Genomic DNA, 16,935 nt, shown 5'->3' with positions numbered 1-16,935 from the left:
AGTGGGCTAAAGCAGCAGTCCCCAACCTTCTTGGAACCAGGGACCTTTTCCATGGAAGATGACTTTTCCATGGCCGGGGGCAAGGTATGCATTTGGGATGATTCAAGGGCATTAAGTTTACTATGCACTTTATTTGTAATCTAATGCCACCGCTGATCCAACAGGAGGTGCCAGGGCACAGCCCGGAGGCTGGGGACCCCTGCTCTAAAGGATTCAAAAAAGAGTTCAGGTCCCACTTTCCCTGTGATTCTCCCATGTACAGGAGGAGAGGTGGGTTAAAAACAACCATAGTTCAGCGTAGGATGTGTTCAGGGTGACACGAAGCACAGTAAAGGCACGTACAAAACAAGGAACTATTACAGGCAGTCTGCGGTAAATGCTATAGGAGAGCGGTATTCCTGTTTACTGCTGAGGTGCCCGGAAGAAAAGATACCCTCTAATTCAGAGAAAAAGGGGACAAAAACAAATGCAGTGTTTTCTAGTTTGAAAATGTGTTTCACTGCAAAGGATGTGTTGCGTGCTGTGGGGGCACTGGATGAGGGAGTTAGGATCTCCATCAGCATTTCATTATAGAAGATAAACCCTCACGATTCTGTCCAAGGTGTGCTGAACTGCTAACCTGAGATTCAAACCAAGGCTTCACCGACCACAACAGACAATAAACAAACCTGAGTCCCTTTCTTCCCAAGTGGGTCCCGGGCTTCCCCTCGACCAAGCTTTTGGGCACGCCGTTCCTTCTACCTGCAATGGGGCCCCCTTTCTCACCTGAAATCCTACTTTGTTAGGGGTCAGAGGTGGGGGGCAGTGGGGCCCAGGGAGGTGAGTTACATCGAAGTTGAAGATGGAGATGAAGATTAGGGGCAGACTGGATACTCAACACTAAGTTAAGGGATTTCAACTTGACCCGAGAATCCATGAGAAGACAGTTAAGTCTCTGAGCATGGGGTAGGATGATGAATTACATGTTAAGATCAGCTTTTGTGAGCAGAAGGCGGAGGTGGGGAGGCAGCTCTGGCACAGAGAAAAGAGGACAGAATGAGATATCAAAGGACCTGATTTTAAAGCCTGGTCAGCTACTAATTCCTGGGTGACCTTGGGAAAGTCGCTGTCATCTCTGAGGTCAGCTTCCCATTTGTATTCATCGAAGGGACGTGACACCTACCTTCTGGAGGGGTTGTAGTATTAACTCAGTGATTAGTGGAAGTATGAGACAGCCTAGCAACAAAAGCTCTTAAAATTCAGGCAATAAAGTGAGTCCTCTCCAAGGACGACTAAGCCTGCGCCCACAGCCACAGAAGCGCAGGTACTTATGAGCACTTATGTTCAAAGAAGCCACCGGTCCTTAAGGCTCCTCAAGAGGCTCTCAGATTGGACTTTGCTTGCTCTTGTTTTTGAAACCATTTCTGGACCCACAGTAGAACCAGACATAGCATCAGTGCTGTAGGAATTCTCCAAAACCATCTGGACCAGAGGCTTTTCCACGATGCTGAGGGCACCCTGACCGTTCTGCAGAGGCCAGCAGAGGAAGTGGGACATGGGACAGGTGCTCAGGACCTCCTCCACCTGCTCCTGGCTTCTCTGTTCCCCTCCAACCTTTGTACCCCTGGGAGTTCATTTCAACAAGCCTCCCATGTGAGTAAGAGAGTTTTGGAGACAACAGCCCCTGGTTTGGATCCTGGTTCTGTCACTGAGTTACTCCGTGAAAAACTCAAATTCCTCAAAGTGCGAATAATAATACTTTTGGGGGACAATTAATGGGATAACCAACCAGTCCATCCTAAAGGAGATCAGTCCTGGGTGTTCATTGGTAGGATTGATTTTGAAGCTGAAACTCCAATTCTTTGGCCACCTGACGCGAAGAGCTGACTCATTTGAAAAGACCCTGATGCTGGGAAAAATTGAGGGCAGGAGGAGAAGGGGACGACAGAGGATGAGATGGCTGGATGGCATCACTGACTCAAATGGACATGGGTTTGGGTGGACTCTGGGAGTTGGTGATGGACAGGGAGGCCTGGCGTGCTGTGATTCATGGGATCGCAAAGAGTCGGACATGACGGAGCGACTGAACTGAACTGAATGGGATAACATGCAAAGTTCTCCACGTGGGGACTTCCGTGGTGGTCCAGTGGTTAGGACTCAGGACTTTCACTGCTGTGGCCCTGGGTTCAATCCCTGGTTGGGGAACTAAGATCCCATAAGCCTCAAGGCGTGACCCCCCCCAAAAAAGAAAACTTCTCAAAACAAAGTTCTTAGCATGGTACCTGGCGCCCAGACAACTTGATGAATGACACTTCTCTGGTTGGCTGAATTCCTAACCCCAGGAGGATCTTCGAGATTTGGGGGACCCTGAAAGGGCTGGCTGTCATCAAGAAAGCCATTGAAAGCTTCAAAACATCAGAGATCTCGACCCTGCTTGCTCAGCTCAGCTACTGCACCTTGAGCTTCATCTTCTGAAAGCTATTTCAGACTCAACATTAAAGAGAACAGCCAGCACAGCACATAACCGGAGCACAATACATATCTGAATGAACAAATGAACAAGACCAGACACCTGAAAAGACATGTTTCACCTCTACTATAATACTAAACCTAGGACAAAATCTAGATATAAAAAGATTTTCCAAAATGTTTGCTATTGTTATGGATAATGAATTCGTTGCTGCATTAAAATACTTCCTAAAAGTGCCCTGATACTGGCTGAGGTCTCTCCAATGATCCCTGGATTTTCCCGGCTCAACCAGGCAGAGGGAAAGACCTTGGGACAGGAGTCCTGGGTTTAATCCAGGATCTGCTACTTATGAGCAAGTCACTTAATTCTGAGCTTCAGTTTCTTCCTCTGGGCAATGGGAATGACATCCACCCAGGCTATGCACAAGTCCACTGTAAAAGTCAGGAGATGGAACTTCCCTGGTAGTTCAGTGGTTAACGCAGGGGACATGGGTTCAATCCCTGGTCCAAGAAGATCCCACATGCATGGGGCAACTAAGCCCACAAGCCACAACTATTGAGCCAGCGCTGTAGAGCCTGTGCTCTGTATCAAGAGAAGCATTGCAATGAGAACCCCACGCACACAACTACAGAGTAATCCCCGCCTGCCAAAACTAGAGAAAGCCCACACCCACGGCTGCCCCCCAGAAAATATCAGGGGATGTGGACCTCCCTGGTGGTCCAATGGTTAACACTCTGTGCTCCCAATGCAGAGGGGCTGGGTTCGATCCCTGGTCAGGAACTAAGATCCCACATGCTGAAATTAAGAGTCTGCCTGCCTCAACTAAAGATCCCGCATGTTGCAACAAAGATCGAAGATCTCAGGTGCCACAACTAAGACCTAGTGCAGCCAAAAAAACCCAAAAACTCATGACAGCTGAGCCAGTACTGTCCAAACCACAGAGCGCAACCTCACTTAAAGTCTGATTACAGTGACACTCAGCTCTCTTCTGAGGTTCTCCCACCTGGAATCTTCCCCAGCTCCCCAGGCTATTCAAACCCTCCCCAAGGTCACAGTGTCACCTCTCCAGCACTCTCCACCCACCCGCAACGTGATCCTTTCCTTCTAGCTCAGCTTTTGCCCTAAAGGCTCATGTCTGTCATTTAACACACACACACACACACACACACACACACGCTATGCTGCGGGGTGTTCCCAGCTCACACAGATTGGTGGGGTCCCAGCGATGGCACATGCCCCTTGGGAGACCTGCGGCAGCCTCCCTGACACCTCTAGTGAAAGTCGCTCAGTTGTGTCCGACTCTTTGCGACCCCATGGACTGTACAGTCCAGTAATGTCTGAATTCTCTAGGCCAGAATACTGGAGTGGGTAGATTTTCCCTTCTCCAGGGGATCTTCCCAACCTAGGAAGGTCTCCCGCATTGCAGGCGGATTCTTTACCAGCTGAGTCAAAAGGGAAGCCCAATACATCTAGTCTTGTCTACAAAACACTGATAGTGAGGACTCTTAGAGATTTGCTCTGAGGGGTAAATGAGATCCTTCTTGTCAAGGACTCGATTCAATGCTGGGCACACAGGAAGTACTCAGACTACTGCAGTTGTTTGGATGACTGAATTTTGTTCCTTCACTGCATCCTGAATTTGTTCAACTGGATTTTTTTTTTTGGCTAAACCAGTACTTAGCTGCAGCATGTGCGATCTTCAATGAGGCATGCAGGATCTAGTTCTCTGATCAGCGCTTGAACCCAGGCCTCCTGCATTGGAAGCACAGAGTCTTAACCACTGGACCACCAGGGGAAGTCCCTGTGCAGCTGGATTTTAATCACTGAGAGCAGGATCCCTGTCCTATCCCCTTCTTTGGTTGCCCCCAACCCCACTCCCCATTTCAAAAAAGTGCTGAGTTTGTCATATATTCTCAAAAAAAAAAAGAAAAAAGAAAAATCTGTTACATTGATCAAAAAGAATTAAATTGTTTTTCTCCAAAACAGTGCTCAAGTCTTCACAGTGGCCCATCATGACCAGCCGGACAAAGCCCATGTCCACAGGGTAATCTCTCCTGACCCTGTCAGCAAGTTAAACATGTGGGAGAGACGTCCAAAAAGCTCACAGTCAAGCTGTTCACACCACTGAGCCATCCTACCCTGCTGAATATGCTGCCTTAGTCAACAGCCTAAAAATATCCCAGGGAAATTGATTTGAGGTGGGAACCTCTGCCAAATTCTGGAGTGGTCTCTTTCCCTGAGACATGAACTGTAATCTTATAGGTGTAGATAGTATCAGAGATGACACATATGTGGCTAACAAACACATGAAAAAATGCTCAACATCCCTCATAATCAGAGAAATGCAAATCAAAACTACAATGAGATATCATTTCACACCAGTCAGAATGGCTGCTATCCAAAAGTCTACATGCAATAAATGCTGGAGAGGGTGTGGAGAAAAGGGAACCCTCTTACACTGTTGGTGGGAATGCAAACTAGTACAGCCACTATGGAGAACAGTGTGGAGATTCCTCAAAAAACTGGAAATAGAACTGCCATATGATCCAGCAATTGCACTCCTGGGCATACACACCGAGGAAACCAGAATTGAAAGAGATACATGTACTCCAATATTCATTGCAGCACTGTTTATAATAGCCAGGAGATGGAAGCAACCTAGATGTCCATCTGCAGATGAATGGATAAGAAAGCTTTGGTACATATACACAATGGAGTATTTTTCAGCCATCAGAAAGAATGCATTTGAATCAGTTCTAATGAGGTGGATGAAATTGGAGCCTATTATACAGAGTGAAGTAAGCCAGAAAGAAAAACATCAATACAGTATACTAACGCATATATATGGAATTTAGAAAGATGGTAACCTTAACCCTGTATACGAGACTGCAAAAGAGACATAGGTGTATAGAACAGTCTTTAGGACTCTGTGGGAGAGGGTGAAGGTGGGATGATTTGGGAGAATGGCATTGTAGCATGTATATTATCATATGTGAAATGAATCACCAGTCCACGTTCGACGCATGATACAGGATGCTTGGGGCTGGTGCACGGGGATGACCTGGAGGGAGGATATGGGGAAGAGGGAGGTGGGAGGGGGGTTCAAGAAAGGGAACACATGTACACCCGGGGCGAATTCGTGTCAATGTATGGCAAAACCAACCAATATATTAATGTAAGGTAATTTGCCTCCAATAAAATAAAAAATAAATAAAAAAATAAAAGTAAGAAAAAAAAAAAAAAGAGATGACACATATGGACATTTGAACACAGAAAACCCCATGCAGCATGCCAAAGGCCCTGTTTGAGGAATGTGTTACAGGTCAAACAGTTCTGCTGTTTTTGCTAACAATCTCTCTTGGGTGTCACAGACCTCACGCGGAATTCTACACCATGATGCGTAGTATCACAGGTGGACTTGAGCCATTTACAAAACAAACGTGATTGACATTTGCAAAAAAGAACTATAACCTAAAAAAGTCCACTTTATAACATCATCAACAACAGAATTGTGTTTTATATGTTATCAGTAACTATTCTCAATTACTCTAGAAATCAGGTTTGCATAATCGTTTGCTCTTCCAGTTTTGTTTTTTCCAAATTGACCTGAAGATCACAAAATAGAAATGTTCTATCGAAGCCATATCCCACTTTCCTCAGAATGAGCAAAAGACTGAGAATAACCCAGGCACTTTCATACTGTTCCATCTTTTGTCTCTTGATGTCTAAGGCCTCTGTAACCAACAGCGACTTAGAAACTTATCACAAGCCTGGCCTTGCACTGATGTTCTCTTATCTTCCTGGGCTTGAGCTAGGAAAAATGAAGCCAGGCCTGCCCCTTGGAGAGTTTACCTCTTACCAAAACCAGAGCACTGGCCACTACTTGCTCTGCATCCTTCACTCTCTCGTACCTGGAGTCCACCTACTGTACTGCGTCCTCACCCTTCTCCAAGTACCCAGCAGACAGGGGGAACAGCCTGCTGTGTTGGAGATGAACTAAACCAAGGGTATGATGTTCCTTTTTTATGATAAATGTACCTCTTTCTATTGGCAAGTTCTTCCTTTCAAATGGTTAGATTGAGTGGTGCTTTGATATAGAATTCAGACTGATCGAGTTAAGGGAACTGAAAATACAGGATTCTGAATAAGTGGAAGGAACTGAACAGGGTACAGTCTGGAATATTTTCCTCCTGGGTCACAGCACCTCTCTTGACTGTGAACCTTTTGGGTTCTAGACCCTCAGAACAGAAAACAGGTGCTGGCCCCAGCCACGGTCTCTCCACACACCTTCGGTGCTTGCTGGTGGAAGAAATGTCATTATTTCCCTCCTGTTTTACCTCTGTTCCAGTGGTCCCCTACCTTTTTGGCACCAGGGACTGGTTTCGTGGAAGACAATTTTCCCATTGACTAGGGCGGGGAGATGGTCTCAGGATGATTCAAATGCATTCCATTTGTTGCGTACTTTATTTCTATTATTATTACATCAGCTCTACCTCAAAGCATGAGGCATTTCAGATCCCAGAAGTTGGGGACCCCTGCTCTATTCAGTACCTGTTTGACGTCTCAGTCCTTTGCAACCCACCCTTTCTCTTCCTTCAAGCAAGATCAAGAGAACTCTCAACTGCCTGGCTTCCTTGTTGTTTTAACTGGCGGTGTCACACAGAGTCGGACACGACTGAAGTGACTTAGCAGCAGCAGCAGCAGCAGCACCCTGAATCTGAGCACCCATCTTACTTCCAAAAGACCTACTATGTGTAAAATAGATAGCTAGTGGGAAGCTACTGTACAGCACAGGGAGGTCAGATCAGTGCTCTGTTATTACCTAGATGGGTGGCATGGAGGAGGAAGTCCAAGAGGGAGGGAATATATGTATACATTATAGCTGATTTACGTAGTTGCACTTCCCTGGTGGCTCAGATGGTAAAGAATCTGCCTGCTATGCAAGAGACCCAGGTTCGATCCCTGTGTTGGGACGATCCCCTGGAGTAGGGAATGGCAACCCACTCTAGTATTCTTGCCTGGAGAATCCCGTGGACAGAGGAGCCTGGAGGGCTATAGCCCCTGGGGGGTTAACACTCATTTTTTCACTTTTCACAGCAGAAATTAATAAAATACTGTAAAGCAATTATCTTCCAATTAAAAAAAAATTTTTTTAATCACCTATCAACTCTCCCCAGGGACATGGCCATTCTGGCCCTTCCTTTCAATGGCTCTTGCCAGGACTGTCTCCCACTTCTGCTTCCTCATGGGGCACCCAGCTCTCACACTGCCACCCAGTCTCTAGGAGGTGTTGGGGAAGGGTATGGTGGAGGCCCAGTGCCATGATTAGTCCTCCACTCCGATCTCACAGGTACTTCATCCTTAGTGGCAAAATCCTAATTTGTTTCATTTTTGGTTCCTCTGTCCATGGGAATTTTCAGACAAAAATACTGGAGTGGGTTGCCATTTCTTTCTCCAGGGTATCTTCCTGACCCAGGGATCAAACCTGCGCCTCTTGTGTCTCCTGCATTGCAGATGGATTCTTTACCTGCTGAGCTATTGGGGAAGCCTTTTTGGCTTATGGTCTACAAGTAACAAACTGCATGGGCAAGGCCCCTCAGGTACAGTTTCTGTACTGAAAACCACACGCGGACAGAATCACTTTAGGATCATTTTAGGAAACCTACTCATCCATCACGAAGTTACTCTTGTCGGATGGCCTCCAAGGTGCTGCTTTGCTCCGCTTGGTCCTGGGGTGGGTCAGGAAGGAGGGTGGTGAGAGCAGAGACTGGCCTCCCCTCTCTGATGTGGTGTGAAGTGAGCATAAAGCTGGGCGGATGAATGAGGAGTGGCTCCGTGATCACTAGTCCTACCTAGAGGTGGTTCAACTGACCGTCAGACTTTCCTTTTCCTTCTGCTTTTTGGCTGGAGAGTTAATTTAATTTTGTCATGGCAGGATTAGCAACCAGGCCACAGCGGTGAAGGGACATTATCATCAGACAGCATATTAATCCTCTACCCCACCCAAGGAGGAGGCAAAAACCAAACAAATAGCAGCTTCCTGGAAATTGAATTTCTGTTATCCAGATGTCAAAGATGTAATACCCCAATTACACAAACTATTGCCAATGAAGCATGCCAGCGAATATGCGATGTAAATGGGGTGAACACAGAGCCACAAAACTGCACGGTCAGCTTCTGGCTCCGGGAGTGAGTGATAATTAGCACTGTGTGTAGACACTAATAAACATTTATGTCTGAAATTACAACTTTTAGCCATGTTAATAAGGGATCTATTGGCAATCTATAAAATAAAAGGTCTTGAAAAGAATGTCATACATTAAGCAGTGGCAGACATTTCCCATTCTGGCACAATCTTTTTTTCCCCCTTCCCCCTAATTGCAAATGGCCACACTGTTCTGCTGAGAAATTAATTGACATAAGAACCTACCTAAAAAAATGGGTTGTGTCTCTTTGGCCTCCCCATTAACATCGCTGCTGAAGTCTGAGATCTTATAGACCTCATGGTGATAATCTGGGGTGAGAAAACAGCCAAAAATTAGAATTCTAATGACCTGCAAGATATGAATAAGCAAGAAAGGCGAGAATCTCATTATATAAATTATGTGTAAGCTACACTTTATAATTTTTTGAGATCTCAGTTCATCACAGAATTTGCAGTCACTGGTAATCCTGACCACTCTGCTTACTCTGAAGTACACAAACTTGAAATTATTATTTTGACTTTAGAAAACAGCTCTGCTTGATCACACAGTTTTCACAGGAAATTTGGTCCACAGATGCCAATTACATACCAGGCTTCTTTTCTTCCAAATGACAAGTATTTTTATAAGGAAAGGAAAAAACCTTGCCCAATCATAGGCCAGGAGAAGACTCCAAATTTATCTCCACAACCCATTTGCATGAGTAGATGATAGTACGCTTCAGAGTTACCTGGTACTCTTAGTTTATCCAGAGAAATCCTAGCCTTTGAGCAGCTTGCAGGCAAGCACACATGAAAAATACTGATTTGTTATTTCAAATATAGTATAATTTGGAATAAGAAAGCGAGTCTTGCATTCGGCTACCGCACTTCAACATACAATCATTTAAGTTCTAAAAATGCACCTGCAGAGCAGAGAGAAAAATCAGACCCGTAATTTTTTTTTTTTTAAAAAAAGGAAAAAGACAGACGTGCTATGTCAGTCAGACTTTAAAACACAGTATTTTACAAGCTTCTCTAAAGATGCTACTGCACTTTGGCAACTGTTTCTAAAAAGTAGGATTGCTTAAGTAAGAAACTAGACAATCCTTCTTAACAGTGATTCCCTTTTGGGGTCCTTAGCCCTCCCAGAACAAGGTCTACAAAACTCATCTCACTTTTAAGATAAAGTAGTAAGTTCCATGAGTTTGAGCAAACTCTGGGAGATAGAGGACAGGGAAGCCTGGCATGCTGCAGTCCATGGGGTCGCAGAGTCAGATGCAACTGAGCAACTGAACAACAAAGTAAGTTCCCTGAGGTCATAAATAAGAAGGCCATCTAGATTCCAGAATGAATCAGATAGACCAACAGGCCAGTCACAAAAGGAGGTACTTTTAAAATACAGATGACTGAGTAATCAACACTGCTTTGGAAAAGAAACCGTACAGAGTAAAAAGCAAAGCCAAATATTTTGAATATGTACAACTACGCCAGGCTTTTTTCATCAAACATTATCCAAACTAAACCGGAGTTAACAGATAGGAGTAGGTCTTCAAAATGTCTATAATCAAAATCAATTTCAGACTAACCGAAAGCAGGCTTTTTTTAATCTACACCATCGTTAGCTTAGCTGGAAACTGCAATCGCCCTCTAATTTTCATCAGCTTACATGTGACTTCTCCAGGTTGTTAAAACAATCGCCTCGCTCTCTAGTCTGATGCCAATGCTAGATACTACAACAGAGAAACAAAGTGGACAGGTTCTCTGGTTTGGTTTTTGACTTCAAGCTGATTTAAAGACGACACTTAGACAGGATCATTCTAAACTCAATATTGGACTTGTGACTTGACGAGGAGAAAAAGTCACCTGCCTCTAATTTATGGTGACACGATGCATTTTGATAGACATAATTTTTTGTCTGCCCTTACCTCCTTGTCGTTTTTTGAAAAGTCAAATCAGCAAAAATAGACTCTTTAACAAGACAGTGAACACAGGCAGGACTATTCAACTTTCCTCTCCCCTGATAAAATAAACCCAAGCCCAGAGACCGCGGTGTACACCTGTTAAATCGTCAGGGACCCGCTGGATTTTTTTTTTCTTTTTAATGATACTTATCTGACTGTTACGTGATCTATTCGAAAACATCTTTCCTGCCCAAATAACATATCCGGGAAAGATGCTGAATGTCAACAATTCTTCTCTGGGCTTGGACACCTAATGAGCTTCTTTCTCGGTCTTAACAACATCCACCACCACCTTTTCTCCTTCTTCTTGCAGGAGGGGGGGGGGGAAAGCAAATGAACCCCAAACCACCACGACCATTGGTCCGGGTGGGTGTCCGCACGGCCTGATGGAGACGCGTCCTCCCCTACCCGGCCGCCGAGCCACAGGAGAGGAATACCGAAGAAGGCTCCCGCTCCCCAAGTGTCATTGTTTGCTAATTTCCTGATGTGCCCTCCGACTTGTTTACGCGGAATCACATCCTGCCTCCCCCCTCAATCCCAGCCGCTCAACTTTCCTCGCCGCCCGGCGTGTGTGCGGCCGAAGCCCCACTCGGGGAGGGGACCCGGGCCGGGGGGTGCCAGGAGCCCCGGCCCCCGGAGTTGGCCGCCCGGGGGGCCGGGAGCTGTCTACGCGGCGGCCAGGTCCTCCCTCCGCCGCCCGCACGCCCCCCGCCCGGCCCGGCCCCGCTTACCTCGGTTCACCAGTTTGAAGCTCTGGGATTTCCTGCTCCGCTTCCTCTCCGAGAACTCCATGGTGCGGCGGGCGGGCAGGGCAGGGGCTGCGGCCGGGGGCGGCCGGGCGGAGGGAGCGGCGGCCGAGGCGGCAACGGCGCTGGCTCTTGTCACCCGGCAGCGGGAGCGCGGGGACCGAGGTCCGTCTCTTGGATCCGCAGGGGGGAGGCACAGGCACGGGAAAAACCACTCGAGCCCGCCCGGGGGCTGCGGCCGGCGGGGCCGGGCGGGAGGCGCTCTCCCGGGCGAAGTTGCCCCCTCCTGCCCGCCGCTCAGCTCGCCCCCCGACCCCGGCTCATCCCCGGCTGCCGGGCGAGACGCCGCCGGAGCCGAACTTTCCGTTGGGGAGCGAGTTGGGGGCGGGGAGGGCGGGCCGGGGCTGCCGGCGCCCTGGGCGCTCGCCGCGGGCCGGCCTGGGTGCAGCTCCGGACGCGGCGGCGGCGGCGGCGAGCGCGGCCCCGGGGACGCGGCGGGCGGGCCGAGGGCGGCGGCGGCGGCAGGGTGCGAGCCGGGTCGGGGCGCTGACCGCCCCCGCGGGAGGAGGGGCGCCGGGAGGAGGCGGCGCCGCCGGGACCCCGGGGCCACCTGCTGGCGGAGCGCGGCCGCCGCCATCCCCCGGGGCCCGGGCAGCCGCCACCCACCGGCCTGGCCGCGCGGCGCCCGGAGGAGGAGCCGGAGGCCGCGGCGCAGCGCCCTCGGCCCGGCCGGCCCACCCGCCCCCGGGGACCGCCGTCCCTGCCAGAAGCTGGGGTCCCGACGCCGGTGCCTCGGGGGCCGGCGAGTCGGGGTGCGGCTGCCCGGGGGCCCTGGCTCCTGGCTCCGAGCTCGCCTGCATCGTCCCGGGGCCGATCTTGTTCACCATGGCCCTGGGTGTCGGCGACCCTCTGGCCAGCCCACTGCTCTCGCCCTGAGATTCAGGGTGTCGGAGGGCCAGACACTGGTTTCAGGCAAGTTTTAGGGGGAAAAAAAATCAACCAAAACCCAAAAACTTACCCATCTGAGCTCTGCAAGGAAAAGAGATATTAGAATTTACTGATCAGCCGAGTAGGAAAGAGTGAGCTTCAGTTCTTTACTCCAATGCGAGAAGGGATGTAGGAAGATTGGGAGTTAAGTTCAAGGAGAGAACTTCGAATGTGGGGCTTGGAGAGGGTCGATGGGGTGAGCAATGCGACGTCAGTAGGTGCCCCACCTCTCTTCTCTTAGGGAAGACATGGCCAAGGCAGGTGCAGAGGGCTCTGCCATTGGGTGTACTAAAGCCAGAATAATCGGCAGGAACGGAAAGCTTGTGTTAGTTTTATATTGTACTCTTTTCTAGGGAGCTGAGAGTACTCCATTGCTTTTTCACAACAACTTTATTGTGGGGATGGAAGAGAATTCTATACCAGCGGGGACTGGCAGGTCAGAAATGTGATCTGATAAGCTGAAAAGTACCGCCACCAAACTGGTCATCTCTAGACGCAAATACAAAGAGAGTAAAGAGATGGACGTCGGAACCAGCACTGTGACAGGTTCAAGTGACCTCAAAAGAGTGGAGAGGAAATAAGCGGGAAGGGTATGTTGATAAATGTGGTAACACTGCTAGTCTCACTCAAATGAGGAGACAGCTGCTCAGGACTCACTCTTTTTCTTTTTTATAATTTTATGTATTATTTATTTTGGGCAGTACTGGGTCTTCCTTGCTGGGCAGGTTTTTCTCTAGTTTTGGTGCTCAGGCTTCTCTTTGCAATGGCTTCTCTTGTTCTGGAGCACCGGCTCTAGGGCTCAAAGGCTTCATGTTTCAGTTCCCAGGCTTTAGAGCACAGGCTCAGTAGTTGTGCAACTACTTAGTTGCTCCACAGCATGTGGGATCCTCCTGGATCAGGGATCGAACCCATGTCTCCTGTATTAGCAGGCAGATTCTTTACCATGGAGACACCAAGGAAGCCCCAGGATCCACTCTAATACATTTAACAGGAATACCTAAGAGAAAGGGGTAAGTTGGAGGCAACCTGCATAAGCATATACACACCAGGAAATCAGGGAACCAGGCAACCCATCAAATAGCAGAAGCAGAGCCTGGTATACCTTCTGAGGTCTTATGTTAGGCGGTATATATGTAATAAGTGGGGAGGCTGGTTTCAAAGTGAGAAAAAGGACAGTTCAGGGGACTTCCCTGGTGGTCGGGTGGTTAGGACTCCGCACTTCATGCAGGGTGCTCAGGTTCCATCCCTGGTCAAGGAACTATGATCCTGCATGCCAGTGCAGCAAGGGCCAAAAAAGACAAGAGGAGTGTTCCTTCTGTTCCCTAAAATGAACCCTTAAATAAAAGGTTTTTAATTTTTTGTTCACTGTCTCCTTGGAGATTATATTCAGAGTTCAGGGCCTTTTCCTAGAAAATATGTGTAGGACAAACAAAATTGTTTATATTTTTCGGAGTTCTAAAAGGTAGCAGAAAGGATTAAAGTGATAACAAGGGTTGGTCAACTACTCTATTTGGTTTTCTACTGTTTGTTTGTTTTTTTGCCTCTCTTTCTTTAAAACCATGTACCTGAAGGTGTTTTGAAGATTTCTAAAGAAACAAAGCACCTGATTCTATCCCCTGGGCGGGGACCCTTTCTGTTTTTAGTGCCTTTAAAAATGTTATTCCAGAAGCCACAGGCTGAGGACTGTACTGATTGAAGAACGTTTAGGATCGTTCATGCCTTGGAGCATAAAATGAGACTTTATTATTCTTGCTATGATAAAATCATTGAAGGTACCATACCAAGAAGCAGATCCCTAGGGGGATATTAACAACTTAGCATTTTCAGTTCAAGTGGGAATATGAATTCCGTTTGCTGAAGAAAATATTTTTTATATAGTTAAGAAAAGATGTTTCATTGCGAAAATGTTTTAAAATAATGATTGTTCTTCTTGACCCTTCTTCCTGGCTCAACAGAAATGGTCTGTGAACAAGTTGGTCTACAGAGGCCATAGGTCAGGCCTATCCTATTAACAGGTGGAGAAAATCGACAAATATTTGTTTATTCTCCACATTGTGCAAATCACCATGCCTTTATATAACAAAAAAGGTAATATATTCAAAATTACTATTAATAAAAGATTAAATAAGAGGGCTTCCCTGGTGGCTCAGTGGTAAAGAATCTGCCTGCCAATGCAGGAGATGCTGGTTCAATCCCTGGGCCAGGAAGATACCCTGGAGAAGGAAATGGCAACGCACTCCAGTATTCTTGTCTGGGAAATCCCATGAACACAGGAGCCTGGTGGGATACGGCCCATGGGGTCCCAAAGAGTCAGACAGGACTTAAGTGACTAAACTAGAACAAAAGATTAATAAAGATGTTTAATTAGAGATTGCTTTAAGTGGTAGATATTAGTTGCTTGAGCTGCCATACAAAATGCAATAGATGAAGTGGGGTCAACAATTGAAATTGACTTTCTCATGGTTCTGAAGACCAGAAGCCCTGGATTCAGGTCTGGCAGAATCAGTTCCTGGTGAGGGCTCTCTTGTTGGCTTGTAGACAGCTCCCTCCTCACAGCGGTGGAGAGAGAGTTCTGATCTCGTCTTACAATCCCTTCATCAGTGCCCCACTCTATTGGCCTCGTCCAAAACCTGATTGCCTCCCAGAGGCCCTGCCTCTCAGTACCGTCACATCTGGGGGTTAGAGCTTCAGCATAGGAGTTCGGAGGCAGGGAACACAATTCAGTTTGTAGCAGTATTTTGTTTGGTATTTGGTTTGGTTTCGTTTTTTTGGCTGCCATGCAGCATGCAGGATCTTAGTTCACTGACCAGGGAACTTGTGCGCCCTCAGAAGAAGCGCAGAATCGTAACAGCTGGACCACCAGGGAAGTCCATAACAGTATGTTGGTTTTGAATTTTTATGTAGGGGTATTCTGCATAATCCTATAGGAGATATATTAAGGTCATTTCTCTGTCTCAATAGTTCAGGTTTCCCCAAAGGTTTTAGAACACAGGTTCACATATTATTAAAGCTCAGGGAAAACTGGTCAAATATTTTATGACTTCAGGTAGGCCAAATATTTTATCATATGACCATTCTAAAATTCAGTTGATTATAGATAATGATTAAAGATAGGTTTTAATCTCTGATAAAGGCAAGTAATTTGGCCAGAGAATATTTAAGCAAACTTAAAAATCACTGCGGATGCTGATTGCAGCCATGAAATTAAAAGACGCTTACTCCTTGGAAGGAAAGGTATGACCAACCTAGATAGCATATTAAAAAGCAGAGACATTACTTTGCCAACCAAGGTCCGTCTAGTCAAGGCTATGATTTTTCCCGTGGTCATGTATGGATGTGAGAGTTGGACCGTGAAGAAAGCTGATCGCTGAAGAATTGATGCTTTTGAACTGTGGTACTGGAGAAGACTCTTGAGAGTCCCTTGTACTGCAAGGAGATCCAACCAGTCCATTCTAAAGGAGATCAATCCTGGGTGTTCATTGGAAGGACTGATGCTAAAGCTGAAACTGCAATACTTTGGCCACCTCATGCGACGAGTTGACTCACTGGAAAAGACTGATGCTGGGAGGGATTGGGGGCAGGAGGAGAAGGGGACAACAGAGAATGAGATGGCTGGATGGCATCACCAACTCTATGGACATGAGTTTGAGTAAACTCTGGGAGTTGGTGATGGACAGGGAGGCCTGGCGTGCTGTGATTCATGGGGTTGCAAAGAGTCGGACATGACTGAGCGACTGAACTGAACTGAACTGAACCCTAATTTTAAAAAATCCTTTTCTGAAAACTCTGTCCTGAGAAGAACAGCATTAAGAAGATCTCCATCTTTATTTAGAGCCCTGGTATCCAATAGAAATATAATGCAAACCATAAACGGAATTTAAAGTTTTCTATTAGCCACATTTTTAAGAAGTAAAAATAAACAAGTTAAATTTATTTGAATAATACATCTTATTTAACCCAGTATATTAAAAATATTATCATTTTGATATGCAATCAATATAAAAATACTCAGTGATACAATTTACATTTCTTTTTCTTTGTACACTGTTTTGGAAATGGCATGTATTTTATACTTAGAGGACAAACCAATTTGGATTAGCCAAGTTCACATATTTAATAGCCACATGTGGCTAGTGTTACCACATTAGATGGCTCAGATTTCCAGGAACTATATGATTTGAACCACACTATGTGCATAGATATGACTATAACCTGGCTGTTATTTATGTAATAACCCTGAAAAAGGAGAGAAGTGGGATGGTATTATGTCTTGAGGCTGTTTATAATCTTTGACTGGAGTCTCTGGAATTGAGAATCCTGTCAGTTGATTCTGGAATCCTTCAGGAAGATTAACAAGTATATTAATATTTATATTAACTCTTCATTTTGTGACGATAACCCATCAGAAGGGTCATGGAAAGAACAGAAGTAAGCCCTACTCTAGACTCAGTTTATCAGTTTGTTGCTGGCATAACTCAAGTTTCCATTTTCATTTACTTCATGGATTTTAGCAATTGTAACTTAAAGGAGGTAGTATTTATAAGAGATTACTTAAGTGAAAATGAGATCTTGAAATGTGCCATCAAGAACATTATATTTATATAAGGC

The 16,935-nt window shown here is 46.4% G+C and overlaps 1 protein-coding gene and 1 long non-coding RNA gene across 8 annotated transcripts in view; one reads left to right on the top strand and one right to left on the bottom strand.

The window, feature by feature from the left end:
- BEND7 (BEN domain containing 7) overlaps positions 1-12,055 on the bottom strand; it is an 88,135-nt gene extending 76,080 nt beyond the window's left edge. For 2 of the 7 annotated variants that reach the window (XM_055428727.2, XM_055428745.2), the window contains exons 1-2: positions 11,326-12,052; positions 8,880-8,963 (exon numbers count right to left, since the gene is read on the bottom strand). In XM_055428727.2, the coding sequence (XP_055284702.1) occupies positions 8,880-8,963; positions 11,326-11,977 (736 nt within the window). In that variant the 5' untranslated portion in view covers positions 11,978-12,052. Of the gene's footprint in view, positions 1-8,879; positions 8,964-11,325 lie in introns of all 7 variants that reach the window. The other 5 variants (XM_055428753.2, XM_055428735.2, XM_088844073.1 and 2 more) reach the window with 4 other exon arrangements.
- LOC148775445 (uncharacterized) overlaps positions 1-15,625 on the top strand; it is a 143,347-nt gene extending 127,722 nt beyond the window's left edge. The window contains exon 6 of the long non-coding RNA XR_016039181.1: positions 12,681-15,625. This is a non-coding gene — a long non-coding RNA (uncharacterized LOC148775445). The remainder of the gene's footprint in view (positions 1-12,680) is intronic.
- The last annotated feature ends 1,310 nt before the right edge of the window (positions 15,626-16,935 follow it).

This window comes from Moschus berezovskii, chromosome 15, assembly GCF_049115385.1.
Source record: "Moschus berezovskii isolate FMDL1 chromosome 15, NW_MosBer_1.0, whole genome shotgun sequence".
NCBI classification, from domain to species: domain Eukaryota; kingdom Metazoa; phylum Chordata; class Mammalia; order Artiodactyla; family Moschidae; genus Moschus; species Moschus berezovskii.
This window is presented reverse-complemented; position numbering and strand designations above follow the sequence as displayed.